This window comes from Protobothrops mucrosquamatus, unplaced genomic scaffold (assembly GCF_001527695.2).
Source record: "Protobothrops mucrosquamatus isolate PMUCROS unplaced genomic scaffold, P.Mucros_1.0 scaffold81, whole genome shotgun sequence".
Lineage (NCBI taxonomy): Eukaryota > Metazoa > Chordata > Lepidosauria > Squamata > Viperidae > Protobothrops > Protobothrops mucrosquamatus.
In genome coordinates this window covers 1,955,889-1,978,089 of record NW_015386458.1, presented here as the reverse complement: position 1 = coordinate 1,978,089, position 22,201 = coordinate 1,955,889, and the positions used below count along the sequence as shown (strand labels likewise).

Here is a 22,201-nt window from a genome sequence, read left to right as displayed (position 1 = left end):
CACCACAGCCACGCCCACCCAGTGGGCCACGCCTACCTGGCACCCAGCGATAAATAAGTGGGCTTTGAGTTGCAGTTTGGGCACTCAGTCTCTAAAAGGTTCGCCATCACTGCCCAATCCAAAAAAGTTTCCTTAAAGAACATATTTATTTGGCTACATAATATCGGCACGATAAAAAATGAAGCCAAGACTGAAGTTCCCCCCCCCAAGGTTACAATGTTACAAAGTTGAACTTCCCACCCCAGTAATGTGTCATAAATTACAATCCCCAATTAACTACTTGCACGGGCTTTCTAACTGAAGCTTCAACCCACCAAAATGCAGCCAGCAATGACCTTGGTTCCCACAGAACAATTTATTGTTTTGACTAAGCTAAAAAACACTCATTCCCCCCCTCCCAAATCTGTGGCAACCGAAAACGAAGGGAAAATGGCTTCAGCCAAATTCATTTGTAGAGTTGACACACACAGTTGCACACAGTTGTTAAGTGAATCTGGTTTCCACATTGAGGTTGCTTGCTGGAAGGTCACAAAAGGGGGATCACAGGACCCCGGGACGCTGCAACCGTCATAAATATGAACCAGTTGCCGAGCATCTGAATTTTGATCACCTGACCATGGGGATGCTGCAAAGGTGGTAATTGTGAAAAACAATCATAAGTCACATTTCTCAGTTTTGAACGGTCACTAAATAAACTGCTGTAAGTTGAGGATTTACCTGCATTTTTGGTGCAGGGGGAAGGGGCTTCTTGGAAAGATGCACCTGTTTTTTGCAACTTTCAGCCCCCTCCTCTTTTGACCACAATGCACCAGCTGCTGAAAAGGAGTTGGCAAAATTGAAGAAAGAGACATAAGAAAAAAAATAAAATTGTACAATTTGCCCATCACCAATCCCCAGCCAAAAAAAAGGAAGAAGCCCTATTAAAATGCAAAACTTAGGATCCACATAAGAAAGATAATTCTATCTTGACTTTTTTTTTTTTTTTTTTACTGTGGATGGGTCATGAAAGTAGTGTTTCTCTGCTTTGGCAATTTGAAAATGCAACTTGAAGATGTTGTGGACTTCAACTCCCAGAATTCCCCAGCCATTATGGCCGTCATAAAAACTGGGATTGATGTCAAGCAGTAGTTGAACAATGACCACTCAAGGGTAATTGAATTGTTTTTTCTGCCACGTTGAAATGCCTCACTCTAGATTAATGTTTCTAAACTTTGGCAACTTGAAGAAGCATGAACCACAACTCCCAGAATTCTCCATGGCTGGCTGGGGAATCCTGGGAGTTGAAATCCACACATCTTCAAATTACCATGGTTGAGATACACTGCATGAATGGACTGACGTAGCATGAGATTGTTACCTAATTGGATGATGAAATATCTACAAGCCATCAACCAAACCCCAGGGAGTCCATAGGAGACTGACTTATATTTTAATAGGGTCACAAGAGTTTTTGTGAAGGCTGTTTTCTAGAAATGACACTTGATGAGCTTCTTATCAGTAAGATCTGTGGTTGAGTATCACAGTGCATAACTTATACCAGTGATGGTGAACCTTTTAGAGACCGAGTGCCCAAACTGCAACCCAAAACCCACTTATGCATCGTCGGGTGCCGGGTGGGCGTGGCCCATTGGGTGGGCGTGGCTGTGGTGGTAATGGCAGACTGGGTGGGACTAAAAAGTTCAATCAATCAATTCCAACTTTGCAAGATCTTTTTTTTCCCACGAGAAGTTGAAATTGACTGATTGATTGAACCTTTTTTTTTTTTTTTTGCACACGGCGGTGGAGGCCTAAAGCGAAAAGGTTTTATAAAACCCAGCTGAAGGCCTAGGACTGGGGCGACAGCGTGCGTGCCCACAGAGAGGGCTCTGAGTGCCGCCTCTGGCACCCGTGCCATAGGTTCGCCACCACTGACTTATACACTCCTATGAATGGAAGTTTTTAAGAGGAGCTGGACACTCACTACTAGAGGATAGAACTTATATAATGATGATGATGATGATGATGATGACGACGACGACACCTAGGATGCTGGTAGCAACCCGTGTCCACCATCAGCTGCTATCATGTCCCCCCTCGTCCTTCTCTTCATTAAACTAGACATACCCAATTCCAGCAACCGTTCCTTATATGTTTTAGCCTCCAGTCCCCTAATCATCTTTGTTCTTCTTCTCTGTACTCTTTCTAGAGTCTCAACATCTTTTTTACATCATGGTGACCAAAACTGGATGCAGTATTCCAAGTGTTTCATAATGCTTTGTAATGCTTTACAGCCTTCTCTAAGCGGTTTACAGAGTCAGCCGATTGCCTCCAGCAATCTGAGTCCACATTTTTGGAAGGATGGCTGGCTGAGTCAGCCTTTAGCGGGTGAGATTCAAATTCCTGGCAGTCGACAGAATTAGGATGTGTTCATTATCTTTGCTACACATTGCAGAGGGTTTAGCTAGATGATCCTCATGACCTCTTTCTACAGGTAGTCCTCAAATTACAACAGTGACTGTTTGGAGTTACAATGGCACTGGAAAATGATGAACATTTTTTTATACACACGACCATTGCAGCATCCCCAGGGTCACATGATCAGACGTTTGGCAACTGGCTCCTATTTATGACGGTCGCAGTGTCCTGGGGTCACATGGTCCCCTTTTGTGACCTTCTGACAAGGAAAATCAATGGGCAAGCCAGATTCACTTAGCAACCGTGTACTAATTTAACAACTGCAGTGATTCACTTAACAACTGCAGCAAGAAAGGTCATAAAATGGGGCAAAACTCACTGAGCAACTGTCTCGCTTAGCAATGGAAATTTGGGACTCCATTGTGGTTATAAGTCAAGGACTATCTGTACTCTGCAGTTCTTTGCATCTGTGGGCCACCAGCCTGCGTTTCATTCCATCTGTTCTGTTAAGAAAAAGAACAATGCCTTGATTGTTGACAGCATTGTTATTGGAAGTGCCAAAAGTGCATTGATTAATTAATATGGTCAGATAAGTTGACTGGCTCAAAAGGAGAGCTGGCTTAGCATCACTTGCCTTCTGGGCCACTGTATTTTGATGCCCTGTTTAAAAATATATAACTGTTTTTTGAGATCTGTACCTCATTTGCTGCCTGGGAACGTGCCACCTTTTGCAATGAGACTGTTTCCAGATCCTTTTACGGTGAAAATAATCGGTTCTCTTTTTCAGATTAAACTCTTGAGAGCTACATAAGGCATCTCAGGACTTTTTTTTCTGTATGATTTTTTTTTCCTAGCTACAGAAAAAAAATGATATATGACTCAAAAGGCAGTTTATTTCAAAAGGTATGATTTTAGGAATCATAAATCAACTTTCCTTTGGAGGAAAGGTGCTTTAAAATACAGGAGATTGAGGCAGGACTTTGCAAATATAACTCCCAAATACAGGAATACAGAATAACAGAGTTGGAAGGGACCTTGGAGGTCATCTAGTCCAACCCCCTGATCAGGCAGGAAACCCTATACCATTTCGGACAAATGGCTGTCCAGTCTCTTCTTTAAAACTTCCAGTGTTTGAGCATTCACCGCTTCTGGAGGCAGGTTGTTCCACTGGTTAATTGTTCTGTCAGGAAGTTTCTCCTTAGTCCTAGGTTGCTTCTCTCCTTGATTAGTTTCCATCCGTTGCTTCTTGTCCTGCCTTCAGGCACTTTGGAGAACAGGTTGACCCCCCCTCTTCTTTGTGGCAGCCCCTCAAATGTTGGAATACTGCTATCATGTCATCCCTGGTCCTTCTTTTCATTAAAAAAAAAAAAGAATCTCTGTAGCTTAGGGTTGAAATATCCTCTGAGCTTGGCTGTTTTCCTGCACATGTTTCTGATGATGTTACCTAGTTGGGCAATGAGACATCTGTAAGAAAACAACCAAGCTCAGAGAGCATCAAAGACTCCTCATAATTCCCCAAAGTTATAAATACACCTAATCCTCAACTTATAACCAAAACTGAGCCCATAATTTCTGTTGTTAAGTGAAAGATTTGTTAAGTGAGTTTTGCCCTGTTTTACGACCGTTCTTGCTACAGTTGTTAAGTGAATCATTGCAGTTGATAAGTTAGTTAATGTAATACGGCTTCCCCATTGAATTTGCTTGTCAGAAGATCTCAAAGGATGATCATGTGACCCGGGGACACTGCCACCGTCATAAATACGAACCAATTGATTACATGACCATGGGGATGCTGCAAAGGTCATAACTCTGAAAAACGGTCACAAGTCACATTTTTCAGTGCCGTTGTAACTTTGGATGGTCACTAAATGAACTGCTGTAAGTTGAGGACTACTGTATCTGTACAAAAATTGGTGTATTGAGGTGGCCAAATTGACAACTTTGATTTGATTAATTTTAATACTGATTCATAACCTCTTTTTGCATGAAACAATAAAATGAATATGCGACATATGGATTTGACGATTAGACAAAGTGGTGAATAGAAAATGAACGTTATACAGATAGTCCTCGAATTACAGTTCGCTAAGTGATTGTTCAAAGTGACAATAGTACTGAAAAAAAGTAATTTTTCCCACTTATGACCATTGCAGTACCCCCTTGGTCATGTGATCAAAATTCAGATGCTTGGCAACTGATTCACATTTATGATGGATGCTAGGGTCCCGGGGTCATGCGATCCACTTTTACAACCTTCTGACAAGCAAAGTGAAAAGGAGAAGCCAGATTCATTTAACAACCGTGTTACTAGAAGTATGCTGCAGCTGCCAAAAAAGCCAACACAGTGCTGGGCTACATTAACAGAGGGATAGAATCAAGATCACATGAAGTATTAATACCACTTTACAATGCCTTAGTAAGGCCACACTTGGAATACTGCATCCAGTTTTGGTCACCACGATGTAAAAAAGATGTTGAGACTCTAGAAAGAGTACAGAGAAGAGCAACAAAGATGATCAGGGGACTGGAGGCTCAAGCATATAAAGAACGTTTACTGGAATTGGGTATGTCTCGTTTAATAAAGAGAAGGACAAGGGGGGCCATATTAGCAGTGTTCCAGTATCTCAGGGGCTGCCCCAAAGAAGAGAGAGTCAAGCTATTCTCCAAAGTGCCTGAAGGCAGGAGAAGAAGCAACGGATGGAAACTAACTGAAGAGAGAAGCAACCTAGAACTAAGGAGAAATTTCCTAACAATTAGAACAATTAATCAGTGGAACAATCTGCCTCCAGAACTTGTGAATGCTCTAACCCTGGAAGTTTTTAAGAAGAGACTAGACAGCCATATGTCTGAAATGGTATAGCGTTTTCTGCCTGAGCAGGGGTGGTAGTGTTGGACTAGATGACCTCTAAAGCCCCTTCCAACATCATCATCATCATCATCATCATCATCATCATTATTATTACTATTACTATCAACAACAGCTGCAGAGATTCACTTAATAACTGTGGTAAGAAAGGTTGAAAAATGGGGCAAAATTTGCTTAATAACTGTCTCACTTAGCAATGTAAATTTTGGACTCAGTTGTCGTAAGTTGAGAACTACCTGTATTGTAAAAATATTACCCCAATGGAACTACCTATTATGATCTATGTCAGTGGTTCTCAACCTGTGGGTCGGGACCCCATTTGGGGTCGATCGACCATTTCATGGGGGTTGCCAAGCAAGGCTGTCCACCATTTTTTTTGTCCGCCATTTTTTTTGTCCATTTTTTCCCCCTTTTTTTGGCAGGCGCAGGGGGCGCATGCGTGGCACTCCCAGGCAGGGGGCGCATGCGTGGCACTCCCGGGCAGGGAAAGTCCTCGACTTACGACCGGTTGGGTAGTCCTCGACTTACGACCGGTTTAGTCCTCGACTTACAACCGGTTGGGGTCGCGGCATTAAAAAGGTTGAGAACCACTGATCTATGTCATGATGATTGTAAATTAGGTAGATCATGTGACCAACCAAGATTTTATGATAATTTTTGCAAACGTTATTAAGTGGACACAGTGGCCATAAAACAAACGTGGTAGTTGTAAAAAAGGACCCGTTGTTCACTATGGTCTGATTTTGCTGAAAACCAGAAATAATTTCAATTTTGGGCAAAACCAGAAGAAAATGCAGTCATGTGATCGGTGAATATGTGTGACGCTGTCCAGAACTTCGGAACTGTTTGTAACTCCTTTTTTTTTCAGGTAGGTTGTAACTATGAATGGGCGTAAATGAAGGACTGCCTATATAGATATTCCTAACTGGTTTGAGAATGTTTCAAAGGTGCTTTTTCCAAAGGCAACTGGACTGTTTTTTCCTTTGAGAAAGAAGACATTTTGCTTCTCCATCTAAGAAGCTTCATCAGTTCTGGCAGGATAGTAGGGGTTGGAAGATTTATATTTCTTTGCAGTCATCTGGTCGTTAGTATTCTCTCTGAGAGCCTTTGAGGCCATTTGGAGATCTGTACCCTCAGAATCACTTGAATCAGGGTGCAATTTGTTGTGGAACTTTTTTGGAACTACTGCAAGGGCTGTGTTGTAGACGGGAGACAAGTGGTGTCGTATCCTCCCCCTCTGTTGAGGGAGGGGTGTTCAATTCAGACTCTTAACCCCTCTTTCCGACCAATGGCCCTCTCTGTCCAGCATGTGGCTAGCTAAACATCGGAGCCTTAAATCTCAAACTTCCTCTTCAAGGAATTCTAGTTTCTATTAAAGGAAAGGAAATTGACCACTGTAGTTGATCACGCCAAATATTATATGCTGCTGCTAAATACAGATTTAGTGCACACCATGAACTGTCAAGTGCACGCTGAGTAAATGATTACAAAAATCATGACTTATTCCTCTTCTTGGTTTCTCGGCCCAAATTCTATGCTGAGATCTCTCTTCCTGGAGAGAGATTTTCTCTTTAATGCAAAATAAGTCCCTTTGTAGGTTATGCATCATTCAGACCAGAGTTTCTGAAATTTGGCAACTGGAAGACCTGTGGACTTCAACTCCCAGAATTCTGGGAGTTGAAGCCCACAGGTCTTCAGTTGCCAAGCTTGAGAAACACTGGTTTAAATGGTGTTTTCCTGACTGTTAGAACAATTAAACAGTGGGACAATCTGCCCCCAGAAGTTGTGAATGCTCCAACATTGGAAGTTTTTAAGAAGAGACTGGACAGTCACTTGTCTGGAATAGTATAGGGCAGTGGTGGTGAACCTATGGCACGGGTGCCAGAGGCAACACTCAGAGCCCTCTCTGTGGGCACGCACACCGTCGCCCAGTCGTAGGCCTTCAGCTGGGTTTTATAAAACCTTTTTGCTTTAGGCCTCCGCTGCCGTGAGCAAAAAAAAAAAAAAAAGGTTCAATCAATCAGTCAATTTCAAGTTCTTGGGGAAAAAAAAGATCTTACGAAGTTGGAATTGATTGATTGAACTTTTTAATCCCATCCAGTCTGCGGTTACCACCGCGGCCACACCCACCCAATGGGCCACGCCCACCCAGCACCCAATCATGCATAAGTGGGTTTTGGGTTGCAGTTTGGGCACTCGGTCTCTAAAAGGTTCGCCATCACTGGTGTAGGGTTTCCTGCCTGAGCAGGGGGTTGGACTAGATGACCTCCAAGGTTCCTTCCAACTCTGTTATTCTATTCTATTCTATTCTATTCCATTCCATTCCATTCTCAGGGGAGATGCATAAAGCACTCCTTACTATCAAATGCCCCCACTTTTTTTTTTTATCCTTGCAGACTATTTCTGTAGAATTTGGCCCATCAAGAGGAACCATTCTGATAGTACTTGTAGAAAAGGGGAGGCATGCAAGCTGATTTTATTGCCTTAATGTTGGAAACCTGGACTTGATTTAGAAATAGGTTGTCTTCCGGGAGACAGATTAAGTTCCCAAATTGGCTCTTGCTGTTGAATAAATTGCATATTACAAAACAGCAGCAAACAAAGGGAGCTGATTGAATTACTTCCTCCATCCTCTTTTTGTGGCTGAAGATGTTTGGAAGAGGAAAAAAAAACCAGCAACCTCTAAGGAGTCATTACAGAAGGAGAATATCTTAAGAAGAGATCAAGGCTCTGCCTTCTTTGTTAAGGCTTTTTTTTTGTCCACAAAAAGGATTTGGACTTTTCAGATTGAGCCAGACAGAAAATCAGAGGGAAGGGAACTTGGAGGTCTTCTAGTCCAGGGCTTTTCAACCAGTGGTACGGGTACCACCTTTGGTACTTTGGCACCTGGCAGGTGGTACGCGACCATCCTAGAAAAGTGGTAGTGGGAGAGGGGAATGAGCTGAACCAGTGGCAGCACCGCACAAGCCTGAGCGAGAGAAGGCTGGAGCTGCAGGGCTCAGCGGAAGCTCCAGGATCAGTGCTTCTTCGGGGCTGTCAGGGTTTCAGTGAAAGTGCCAGGATCAGCGCCAGGATCCAGATGGAGCTCAGCGCTGATCCCTGCGCTTCTGCTGAGCCCAGAAGAAGCGCCAATCAGCTGGAATGTTGCAGCCTCTCCAGGGTCTTGTGATTTACATTCAGATGCTTGGCAACTGATTCATATTTATGACGGTCACAGTGTCCCAGGGTCATGTGAAGTGACCAAAACCTGCTGCAACCACACAGCAGACGGGGGGAATAAAAACCAAACACCCCCCCACCCCACCCCTGCTGTCAATTGTCAACAGAAATGCTCACAATAATGGAAACCTCCGACAGGAGGAAGAGCGCCGTTGGGCGGGCAGGCAGGTACCTTGCTCGGCTATGGCTCGGGGGGCACTTTTTTCAGTGCCATTGTAACTTTGAACAGTCACTAAGCAAACTGTTGTAAGTCGAGGATTACCTGTACTTTATCACTTTTTTCCTTTTTTTTTTTTGGGTCGTCAAGTTTTTGACACCTTGCTAGGAGACTGGTGGTACTCGGATATTGCCATATCCTAAAAGTGGTACAATGGGTGAAAAGGTTGAAAAGCCCTGTTCTAGTAGTCCAACCCCTGCTCAAACAGGAAACCCATTTGAGACAAGTGGTTGTCCAATCTCTTTTGAAAACCTCCAATGATGGAACACCCACAACAGAATAAAACAGAATAACAAACAGAATTACAGCATAACAGAAGAGTTGGAAGGGATCTTGGCAGGAAACCCTATATCATTTCAGACAAATGGCTGACTATCTCTTCTTAAAAAGCCCAGTGTTGGAGCATCCACAACCTCCGGAGGCAAGCCATTGATCAATTGTGCTGCCAGGAAATGTTTCCTTAGTTCCAGGTTGTTTCTCTTCTTGATTAGCTTCTATCCGTTGCTTCTTCTCCTGCCTTCAAGTGCTTTGGAGAATAGCTTAACTGCCTCTTCTTTGTGGCAACCTCAAATATTGGAAGACTACTATCATGTCCCCCCTAGTCCTTCTCTTCATTAAACCCCCTAGTCCTTCTCTTCATTAAACCAGACATAATGCCATTCTTGCAACCATTCTTCATATGTTTTAGCCTCCCCTCCCAGTGCCCCAATTATCTCTATTACTCTTCTTGGCACTTTTTCCAGAGTCTAAACATCTTTTTAATATCACGGTGATCAAAATTGGATGCAGTATTCCAACACAATTCTTTTTGATTTTCCTTAAGAGATTGCTCCATAATCATGGAGGTTTTTGTAGGCTAAGCAAAGTGTATCCTGTGTCAATGACTTCAGAGGCATTCCAGCATGAAAATAGTCACACAGGTAGTCCTTGACTTACGACTGGTTGACTAGCTATTGTTCAGAGTTATGACTTATCTGGAAGAAGGCAGATACACCAGTTCTGACGTCCTCAGAATCACGTGACTCCACTCCAGCCACATTTTACTTCCAGATTTCAGCAAAATCACATTATAGTAAAGTTTGGGGAGAGTGCAGAGAAGAGCAACTAAGATGATCAAAGGCCTGGAGACTAAAACATATAGTAGAACGGTTGCAGAAACTGGGTATGCCTAGTCTAGAGAAAAGAAGAAACAGGGGAGACATGATAGCAGTATTCCAGTATATGAGGGGCTGCCACAAAGAAGAGTGGGGTCAACATATTTTCCATAGCACCATAAAGCAGGACAAGAAGCAACAGATGGAAACTAATCAAGGAGAAAAGCAACATAGAATAAGGAGGAATTTCCTGACAGTGAGAACAATTAATCAGACTTCCGACTTGCCTCCAGAAATTATGGATGCTCCATCACTGGAGGTTTTTAAGAAGAGACTGGACAGCCACTTGTCTGAAATGTTATAGGGTCCCCTGCTTGAGTAGGGGGTTGGACTAGAAGACCTCCAAGGTCTCTTCCAACTCTGATTGATTGATTAAACAATGGATTCTCTTAACTATCTCAGCATTCATGTAATGATCACCGTGTTTGTTTAACCATGTTTGTTTAATAAGTACCACAAAAGATGTCATAGAATCAGATCAGTTGCTTAATTGACCCAGTTTACAACCATCATGGCATACAACTATAAAGGGCAGGTTCCATTATGGTCGTATGTAGAGAACTACTTATAATTCTTTCCACCTCTATCCTGAATTACTTGCATGACTGATAACTCTTCCTTGTACATCTTCTTTGCAAAGTTAAACATGTTTAATGCATGAAAAGGAGAATTGATGCAGGAGGTGGAGAATTCGATCACCCAAATGTGGCCAAAAATAGACTCCTAGATCTTCCTTCATACCAAGTTATTTTCTGCAGGTAGTCCTCAACTTATGACCACAATTAACTAACAAATTTATTACTTGTTAGTCTTCTAAGAAGAAAGAAGACAAACCCCATTGGTGATTTTCTCATTACCATTGGAGCTAAGCAAATCAGCTGTTAAGTGAGTTTTGCCCCATTTAATGACCTTTCTTGCCACAGTTGTTAAGCGAATCACTGCAGGGTTAAGTTATTAGCAGGGTTGTTAAGTGAATCTGGCTTCCCCCAATGACTTTGCTTGTCAGAAGTTTGCAAAAGAGGATCATGTGACCCCAGGACACTGCAACCGTCATAAATACAAGTCAGTTGCCGAGCATCTGAATTTTGATCACGTGACCACGGGGATGCTGCAACGGTCGTAAGTGTGAAAAACGGTAATTACTTTTTCAGCGCTGTTGTAACTTCGAGGACAGTGCTGTTGTAACCTGGTTGTAAGTCAAGGACTACCTGTAGTCCAGTCTGGAGGTGACTTGGGCACAAGTGATTGTAGTCAACTTTAGCTCAAGGTTTCAAGATCTGACCTTCACGGAGAGATCAAACCCATCTTAAAATGTGGTTCAGCATCCTTAATGCGTTTTGGGGTTGTGAGGATAGCTACGTGGGCCGAATGGATGTGAGGATATCAAGGTTTCTAAAAATACAGACTTGAACACCGGAGAGAGGTGGGAGGTGACCTTGGCAGCAAAGAACTTGCAAGCTACAGAAATAAAGGGGCCTATTCTTTTGAAAAGTCAAGGGAGGAACTGACACCAAGAAAACGATAGATGTAAAAAAAATATCCTTCGCAAGAAAGTGAAGGCTGGAGCAGCACTCTAAGGAATTTTTCAGTGGGCACCGGCTGGTTCAAGTTGTCGTTTGCGATTATGAGTTTTATGATAATGTCATGCAAATATCAGGACATTCATTTCCTAGTAATTTATTACTGGTTATTTTTCTGAGAAGAAAGAAGGCAAACCCTACAGGTAGTCCTCTCCTTCCCACTTGAGAGACAGGCACAACTGCAGATTCTGTATATAAACGAAGCTGCAATCTTTTGACCTGCTAATTTTTACAGGGGTTTGATGATGGCAAAAATAGACCAGCTATTTCCATGGTTGATAAGTTACAAGACGCAGGCAGTCCTCAACTTACGACCACAATTGTGCTCAGAATTTATGTTGCTAAGTGAGAAATTGCAGTCATTTGCCTAACCTAGCAAAAAAGTCATCAGGTTGGGCACGATTCACTTAACAACCTTCGTACTTAAGAACTATTGTGGTTGTAAGTTGAGGACTACCTTTATTTTTCTGATGTAAAAATCAGCTGGACGACTTTGGGTCAGTCCCTCTCTCTCAGCCCAACCCACCTCATGGGTTGTTTGCAAAAATAATAAAGGCAGAATGCAGAGAGAGAGAGAGAGAGAGAGAGAGAGAGAGAGAGAGAGAGAGAGAGAGAGAGAGATGTATGTAGGGATAGATAGGTAAGTAGGTAGGTAGATAGCAATAGTACTTAGACTTAAATACCGCTTCACAGTGCTTTACAGCCCTCTCTAAGCAGTTTACAGTCAGCATATTTGCCCCCAATAATCTGGGTCCTCATTTAGATAGATAGATAGATAGATAGATAGATAGATAGGTAGGTAGGTAGGTAGGCAGGCAGGCAGGCAGGCAGGCAGGCAGGCAGGCAGGCAGGCAGGCAGGCAGGCAGGCAGGCAGGCAGGCAGGCAGGCAGGCAGGCAGGCAGGCAGGCAGATTAGATAGATTGAATACATGGATGGATAGATGGATGGATAGACAGACTTGATAGATTAGATAGATTAGATAGATAGACAGACAGACAGACAGATAGATTGAATACATGGATGGATAGATAGATGGATAGATAAACAGACTTGATAGATTAGGTGGGGAGAGAGAGAGAGAGAGAGAGACTGACAGACAGACAGACAGACAGACAGATGATAAACAGACATAGATTGGATACATGGATGGATACGGATGGATAGGTGGATGGATAGTTAGACAGACTTGATAGATTAGATAGATGATAGATAGATAGATAGACAGACAGACAGACAGACAGACTGACTGACTGACTGACTGACTGATTGACAGACAGGATAGATTAGAGAGAGAGAGCAATAGACAGACAGACAAATAAGTAGGTAGAAAGATTAAAAAGGTTTAACTATGCAAAGAAGGGGACCATATTATGATTATGCATGATTTAAATTATAACTATCTCTAAGCACTGGCTATTGCCACATCTTGTACAGATATTCCACTATTAAAATTACGTTTTTATGAGAAAATAGCTTTCATTTTGCTCAAGACAGCTAGAGGAAGCCCAGCTAGATCACATCCAGCTTCCTTTCAGCCAACTGTTTCTCTTTGAGGGTCAACCGCCCCCGATGCCCCTGGAATGGAAAGGACATTTTTAATGGGCAATGTTAGTCTGCGAGACATTTTGTGGTTTCATCCCCCCAATAAACAAGGTTTACGGCCTTGTTTTCACAGCTATGCATAACTAAAGTTGAGAACATGTCTCCTCACCTTAATTATGGTGACCAGCTATGAACCCTGGTCAGAAAATAATTGACACACAGCCCTCAGGTCCTGGTGCTTTCTGCTTCTACACCTCTCAATCATAATTTGATTTCTCCTAAGTGGCTACAATGCAAAATATGTCACAATAATTTAAAATTTACCACTTGGATTCATCCCTTCTTAAACTACTGGCCTCCAGCTGCTGGAATACAGGCAAGCAAGGATCTTCCCCGCCTGCTGGAGATGCAGCTAAATCCCAGAGCTTTGGATTTATTTTCTGGGACTGATAAAATTTGGTTAGTAAGTATGAGCTGCAAATTGGCAAGGAAGGTCCTTTTTGCGGTCAGGGCTAAGGGCCATCTCGAAAACAAGTCAAAGAAGTTTAGGCTTGTCAGAATGTCAAAACTGCATCCAGTTTTGGTCACCACACTACAAAAAAGATGTTGAGACTTTGGAAAAAGTGCAGAGAAGAGCAGCTTAGATGATTAAAGGCCTGGAGACTAAAACACAGGAAGAACGGTTGCATGATTTGGGTTTGACCGGTCTAGAGCAGTGGTTCTCAACCTTTTTAATGCCGCGACCCCAACCGGTCATAAGTCAAGGACTAAACCGGTCGTAAGTCGAGGACTACCCAACCGGTTGTAAGTCGAGGACTTTCCCTGCCCGGGAGCGCCGTGCATGCGTGGTAGGCGGGGGACGCGGCCGGCTCCGCATCGACCGTTCGCCGTCTCTGCCTCGTCCGGCTGGTGGTCGACCGGGTCGAGTTCCCTCCATTCCGTGGGCGGCCTTTTCCCCCTTTTTTACCGCCTGTCGGAACGAACCGCTGGGGGCACTTTACCAGCTAGCTGGGGTTTACCCCAGTGCTGGGTATCCAACAGAACCGCTGGTCTAGAGAAAAGAAGGACTAGGGGAGACATGATAGCAGTATTCCAGTTTTTGAGGGGCTGCCGCAAAGAAGAGGGGGTCAATTTATTTTCCAAAGCACCAGAAGACAAGACAAGAAACGGATGGATGAAAACTAATCAAGAAGAGAAGCAGCTTGGAATTAAGAGAAACTTCCTAACAGTTAACCGGTGGAACAACTTGCTACCAAAAATTGTGGGTGCTTCATCACTGAAGGCTTTTAAGAAGAGACTGGACAGCCACTTTCTGAAATGATATAGGGTCTTCTGCTTGAGCAGGGGGTTGGACTAGAAGACCTCAAAGGTCCCCTCCAGCTCTATTCTATTCTAAGAGATTCTAAGAGTGCATCTGATTAAATCTTGTTTGTTTCACATCGGAAGCTTCTTGGGGTGGACTTTTTTCCCGCAAGAATTGAGATGTTGGGAACGTCAGATCCTGTCACTTGAAATACAGGTAGTCCTTGAATTACAGCCATTTGTTTAGTGACCATTCAAATGGCACTGAAAAAAGTGATTTATGATCAGGGCTTAAATGAGGCGTCCTTGGTCCTCAACCCGGAACTACAAATATTGTGCTTCATTCATCTATGATCATTTTTTACACAACTGTGGAGTGTGGTGGCTCACGTTGTTAGGACGCTGGGTTGGAGGCTAGCAAGCTCGCGTTTGAGTGCTGCTGCGTGGCAGGGTGAGCTCCTGTTCTTCGCTCCAGCTCCTTGGTAGGAACATGAAAGGAGCCCCCCACGGGCGTCTCCTGGGCAACAGTGATGTCACCGGCTAATCTTTGAACCTGGAAGTGCTTTAAACTGTGCCTCTGACACAAACAGGACTTATAACCGGTGCAACATCCTCATGGTCACATGATCAAAATTTTGGCCACTGACTTGTATTTATGACTTGTAGTGTCCCGGGGTCATAAGATCCCCTTTTGTGACCTTCTGACAAACAAAGTAAATGGGGAAGTTGGATTCACTGTCCTGTCCTGTCCTGTCCTGTCCTCTCCTACTCTACTCTACTCTACTCTACTCTATTCTAAATTTTCTCTTATTCTGTTCTGCTCTGCTCTGCTTTGTTCTGTTCTATTCTCTGTCCCATCGGTGTAGTAGCAACCAGAATAATGATTTCCTTAGCAAAGATTTTTTAATCCAAACCTGAAATTTAATAGATATTGAAGAAATACAGGTAATCCTCAACTTACAACCCCATTTCTTAAGCACCTATTCAAAGTTACAACAGCCCTGAACTAAGTGACTTACAAACAGTCCTCGGACTTAACGACCATTGCAACATTTCCATCGTTGCCTTATCAAAATTCAGATACTTGTCAACCAGCAGGCGTTTACGAAGGTTGCTGAATCCTTTGATCCCATGACTGCCATTTGCGACCTTCCCAGATGGTTTGCGACAAGCAAAGTAAACGGGGAGACCAGATTTGCTTAATGACAGCGTGATTCACTTAACAACCACAGTGATTTGCTTTAAAACCATGGCAAAAATAGTCATAGAATCGGACACAACTCACTTAAGAATGCTGCATAGCAATGGAAGTAGAACATAGAACAACAGAGTTGGAAGAGACCTTTGGAGGTCATCTAGTCCAACCCCCTGCTCAAGCAGGAGACCACTCCAGATGAATGGCTGTCCAATCTCTTCTTGAAAACTTCCAGTGATGGAGCACTCTCAACTTCCGGTGGTAAGTTATTCCATTGGTTGATTGCTTTCACTATTAGGAAATTTCTCATTAGTTCTAGGTTAGTTCTCTCTTTGGTCATAAGTTGAGGACTACTTGAATTTGCTTGTCTGGAATGGCAAAAGAGAAAGCCAGACCGTTGCCATTAGAAACTATATTCTAACTATAAGCATTGATTTCTACTTCACCCCCATTCCACCCTCTGTGGAGAAAATAAATCATTTATTTTCTCTTTCTCAAAAAAAGTCCACCTCCTTCTTGTTCAAATCTGTGTGAATCATAATAAAAATTAGATTATAGATAGTCTGCCTTCAACATGAATATATTCATCACTGAGGAAATGGATTTATGGGTTTTTATTTTGCTGGCAAAACAATGTGAGGGGGCCGGATGCTTAAAAATTAATTCCTTAGATGGAAAGAAAAGTCCTGTCACTTAGAAATGGGTTAAACAATTACAACAATTGATACAATTCAATTTTTTAAAATGTCACGATTATCATAATTTTATGCTTGTCGTGTGTGTGTGTGTGTGTGTGTGTTTGTATGTGTGTTCTGCATGTCTCTGTTTCACAAAGTCATTACTAAAAGCCAACATGCGTTTGTCAAAAATGGATCATGCCAGACAAATCTTATTGCATTCTTTGACCAGGTGACAAAATTAGTGGACCAGAGGAATGCTGTGGATATAATTTACTTGGACTTCAGTAAGGCATTTGACAAAGTAGATCACAACCTACTACTTGAGAAGATAGAAAAATGTGGGTTAGACAGCACCACCACCAGATGGATCTGTAGCTGGCTGACCGGCCGTACTCAGCGAGAGGTCCTCAATGGAACCGCATCTACATGGAGGGAAGTGTGTAGTGGGGTGCCCCAGGACTCTGTTCTGGGCCCAGTGCTCTTCAACATCTTCATCAACGATTTGGATGAGGGGATAGATGGGGAACTCATCAAATTTGCAGACGACACCAAGCCGGCAGTAATAGCCAACACTCCAGAAGACAGGCTTAGGATACAGAAGGATCTGGACAGACTTGAGAAGCAACCTAGAACTAAGGAGAAACTTCCTGACAGTTAGAACAATTAACCAGTGGAACAACCTGCCTCCAGAAGCGGTGAATGCTCCAACACTGGACGTTTTTAAGAAGAGACTGGATGGCCATTTGTCCGAAATGGTATAGGGTTACCTGCCTCAGCAGGGGGTTGGACTTGATGACCTCCAAGGTCCCTTCCAACATCATCATCATCATCATCATCATCATCATCATCATCATTATTATTATTATTATTATTATTATTGAAACAAGTTTTGATCTCCCCAAATTATATCTTTTCTAATTTGAGATGATTTAGGAAATGTGAACCTTTTACGGTAAATCTAATATTCAAGAAAACAGCTTCTCTGCATTCCTCATGATTATTCATGGGTGGAGAAAATGAAAATGGGCAGAAAAATGGATTCTGTTGAAAGCTGTCTGCAGAAGGGTAGAGTTCACGGGAGGGAGGTCAAAAAAGGCAAAATGGCGTCATAGCAGCACAAAAAAAACGTAAGCAGAGAGCTGCTGCTGGGTCATTCTCCTTTAAAAGAAAGTGTACAGGTCGTCCTTGCTTTATAACCATTCATTTAGTGACCGTTCAAAGTTAACAACAGCACTGGGTCTTATTATATTGTCATACAGGTAGTCCTCAACTTATAACCATTCAGAATTGTCGTGGCACTTAGAAAAGTGACTTACAACCAGTCCTCACGCTTATGACCATCGTAGCATCCTTACAGTCACATGGTCAAAAATTTGGGTGCTTGGAAACAGACATGTACTTATGACAGTTTCAACATTCTAGAGACATGTGATTGCCGTTTGCAAGCTTCTGACAAGCAAAGTCAATGGGAAGCTGCATTCATTTAACGACAGTGTAATCCACTTAACAACTATGGTAAAAAAGATCATAAAATAAAATGAAATGAAATTTAACAACCACCTTGATCAGCATTGGAAATTCAAATCCCATTTGCAGTTGTAAGTCAAGGCGTATCTTTACATATTTGAGAAATTATCTCAATATGACAGCATGGTGCATTTTCTTCCTGTTTCAAATTCTTGAAATATTGGCTCAAGGCCTTTGCTCACATCCCTTTTCCCCAGTGCATATGTAGTCAATGTCACTTTGGCAGAAAATTACAATTTTTTTTGTCATATTTGCAGCCCTTTGGCAAAGCTTCTGAGTGAGGGCAGGGCTGGTTTCCATATTTCAGACTTTTATTCTGTTTTAAGTCAGAGTTGTGTTATTTTGTTTGGAAGTTGGCTTAATGTTTCTGTTGGTGTTTCTTTCCTCCCGTTAGGAAATGCATATCGAGAATGCATGGAAAACGGGACATGGGCTTTCAAAGTGAATTACACGCAGTGTGAACCGATTCTCGACGAAGAGGTACGTTGATCTCCCATTGATTGGTTTTCCTGGCTGGAGGGAGGAGGTGGTGTGCAGACGGGCTCAAAGACACCAAGATGGATTGAAGCCTTGCCCCTTTTGATCATGTGATTGCACCTACCATCTTCAATTTTTTTTCTACACTTTCTAAGAAGGTGCATCTAGAAAGAAGGTCAAAATCTGTAAGGTGCTAGTTGCAGCCTCACATTCAAAATCTTTTGCATGCACTAGACATAAGATAAGATAACTTTTATTGTATTTTTTTACTCTGAATACACTGGCACACATTAAAAATGAAAATCTGTTGCCCGCTCTATATATGTTTTCTGAGGTTTTCGCGGGTGTTTGTATGTAGGTCTTTGATTATTCGGGTTTTCTCCCGTGTAAAATTGGAAGTGTCTTGGCGACGTTTTGACGAAGTCCCATTCGTCATCTTCAGGCTGGTGTTTTCAGCTTCGTGCTTCTAGGAGTAATGTGTGGTCGCAGCTGTTTCTTCTTTTTAACTGCCAGTGGGGTTTGAACTGATTGGGTGGGAGCTTGGCTGTGTTCTGAACTATCGCCAAAACTGAACACTTTAACAACAGAATAATCAGAGAAGCCATCGAGATAGAAAAACGCCCACACAGCATGAATAAACGAGATGATACCTCCCGCCTACCAGCCATTTGGAAACCCGCCCTTATTGGCAAACGAGTCCCTAACATAAAGAATGACACCAGACCCACACTCACGAAAACCACACAGGATGTCACCACCACACATCCACTCAAAAAGCAAACCCAAACCCACACAGATGATGAGGCACGACCACAAACTAGAAGCCAGTCCACAGCTGCATCATTAGCCACTTTAAACCCCTCCAATCCATACATGAAGCAAACTGACACCCACCATAAAGATGTGACACGACCACGAACACGAAGCCAAACAACAGCAACGAAGATCACCATCTCAAATCCCCCTGCAACTCAGACTAACCTGAGCACAACAAAGCCCCCACCCAAACAGAACACTCTCCCAGCCAATCAGAGCACAACCAACCCCCCATCCAATCAGAGCACAGCCAAGCTCCTTAACCAATCAGAACACACCTCCACCCAATCAGAACACAGCCAAGCTCCCACCCAATCAGTTCAAACCCCACTGGCAGTTAAAAGGAAGAAACAGCTACGATCACACATTACTCCTAGAAGCACGAAGCTGAAAACACCAGCCTGAAGATGACGAATGGGACTTCATCGAAACGTCGCCAAGACACTTCCAATTTTACGCAGGAGAAAACCCGAATAACCAAAGACCTACATACAAACACCCGCGAAAACCTCAGAAATATATATATATATATATATATCTCGACGAGGTCCCACTCGTCACCTTCAGGCTGGGATCTTCGGCTTTGTGCTTGTGCGAGCAAAGTGTGATCGGAGCTGCCGTCTCTCTATAAATATTGGGTGGGGGTGTGTGGAGTGCTGGCTTAGTTGCTGTAGGTGGGTTGGTTGGCTGTGTGGGAGTTATTGTTTGCGGATTGTTTGGCTGTTTCGTAACATCCTGAGTAGTTGAGGTGCTGGCTGTGTGCCCATTAGTCTTTTGTGTTATAACGACCTGGCTAATGGGTTATGTGATTACATCCTGAGATCTAGTGTAGTGATATCCTGAGTTTTCTGTTGCAACATCCTGGGTGGTTGGCTGTGTTGTAACATCCTGAACTTTAGCGTTGTAACCTCCTGAGTTCTGTGATGTGATGTCCAGAACAAAAGGCTGTGATGTAGCATACTGGGCTTTGGTTTGGCTCCGAGTTTGCGGTCTAGCTCTGTGTTCATGGCGTGTGTCCGTTTGCTTTGTGTGGGGGTCGGAGGGAGGTGCAACAGCTGGTGGTGTCGTCGTGGTTTGGCTTCTGGGTGGTGGTTGCATTTCGTCTGAGGGATGGGTTTGGGCTTGGGTTTGGGTCTGGTGAGGGTGAATGGTGGTGGCGTACTGTGTTGTTCTGGGTCCGGTGTCAGTTTTCGTGACGAAAAAAGCCCTGTATTCGAATACCACAAAGCTGGAAGCAATCATAGAGAGGATGTGTAGTGTCCCAGACAATCTTGCGGACCCTGCTCAAGCAACACTTATGTGCCACATCCTGGATGGAAGGGAGGGAATTGCCAATTATCTTTTCAGCCATCCTCACCACTCCCTCTGCCGCCTTCCTTCCGAAGCAGTAATGCTACCAAACCAGACAATAATGCCGGGCCGCCAACCCTTTCTGGGTTGGGGCCTGGTGGGAAAGGGAGGGGCAGGCACCTTTATGCACGCATACGCACACAGGCAAATGTGGCCGTGTGTACATGCGTGCGAATGGGGCTGTGAGCATATGAGCTCCACAAATGGGGCTGCTAGCACCGGCGCACGGCTCAGCTAGCACCGGCTCGCACTTCAACTAGCGCTGGCATGTGGCTCGTGGCTCGGCTAGCCCCGGCACACAGCTTACAGCTCAGCTAGCGCCAGCAAGAGGCTCGTGCCTCAGCTAGCACCGGTGAGAGACTCGCGGCTGAACTAGTGCCGGCTCGCGGCTCATAGCTCAGCTAGCGCCAGCACAAGGAAAGATGCATGCACGCAGATGCACACCCACACTGGCCAGCCACTCACATGGCCCAGTGGCCAAGAAGCCATAGGTTGGGGATCACAACCCATAGGTTGGGGATCTCTGCATTAATGCAATATGACAGGATGCTCTTGATCGTCCCTCTGTGGAAAGTGGTCAGGACAGGGGAAGATGTGCTTTTCTCATGCGACGCAGAAAATGCAGGCGCTGCTGTGCCCGCTTCATGTAAACAAGGATGTGCCTTTGATGAGGTGTCTGCACTGAGCATCTTAGGCATGACCACATCATCTAAGTGCTCCTGCTAGGAAGAATGAAAAATAAATTGAACAATTACAATTACACAAGGCCAAAAATATGTGATTAATATTTATATGTTACTTATATGTAAGGATGTAGGTCTATACATATGTTGTACATAGCATGCTTTAAATGTGTGTTATGTATGTGTACACTTGAGAGCAAGCAGCTCAATTTCATTTTTAATGTGCGCCATTGTGCCCACAGGGGGAAAAAATTACAATAAAAGTTGTCTCATCTATCTAATGTAATCTAATCAAAAGAAAAAGTGAACTTTCTTTTTGGACTTCAAGAGTACAGATCCGTACAGATCTTAGAAAATACTTAGAGGTTGAGATCTGACTTCCCCTGAAAATAATCACCATTTTTATTTTGAACAGCCTGCTGGATCTTTAATTGATTTAATTGAATTAAATTAATCTTTAATTGATTGCTGGATCTTTAACTGGGCACCACATTATGAAAAAGATGTTGAGGCTTTGGAAAAAGTGCAGAGAAGAGCAACTAAAATGATTAAAGGTCTGGAGACTAAAACATGAAGAACGGCTGCAGAATTTGGGTATAGCTAGTTTAGAGAGAGAAAAAGGACTAGGGGTGACATGATAACAGTATTCCAGTATCTGAGGTGCTGCCACAAAGGAACTTATTTTCCAAAGCACCTGAAGGCAGGACAAGAAACAATGGATGGAAACTAATCAAGGAGAGAAGCAACTTGGAACTAAGGAGAAACTTCCTAACAGTGAGGACAATTAATCAATGGAACTACTTACCTCTAGAAGTTGTGAGTGCTCCATCACTGGAGCTTTTTAAGAACAAACTGGACAGCCACCTGTCTGAAATGGTATAGGGTCTTCTGCTTGAGCAGGGGGCTGGACTAGAAGATCTCCAAGATCCCGTCTAATCTAATTGATTGGTCTAATATTGTACAAATGCAACTAACCAGGAGAAAGAAAGATACAGAAACGTAATGATCCTCATAATCAAAGTTCTCCGAAGTGGTCAGTATCAACTCCTAAGGGTTGATCGGTCTATCCAAGAGGTCAATAAATGGCTGAGGGTCTATGGCAGGGGTCTTCAAACTTGGCCCTTTTATGATTTGTGGACTTCAACTCCCAGAATTCCTCTTGCCTGGCTGAGGAATTCTGGGAGTTGAAGTCCACAAG

The 22,201-nt window shown here is 43.3% G+C and overlaps 1 protein-coding gene across 1 annotated transcript in view; it reads left to right on the top strand.

Annotated features, from left to right (window-relative positions):
• CRHR2 (corticotropin releasing hormone receptor 2) overlaps nucleotides 1–22,201 on the top strand; it is a 98,409-nt gene that overhangs the window by 26,328 nt on the left and 49,880 nt on the right. Inside the window, exon 3 of the mRNA XM_015812406.1 lies at nucleotides 18,072–18,157. Coding sequence (XP_015667892.1) covers nucleotides 18,072–18,157 — 86 coding nt within the window. The remainder of the gene's footprint in view (nucleotides 1–18,071; nucleotides 18,158–22,201) is intronic.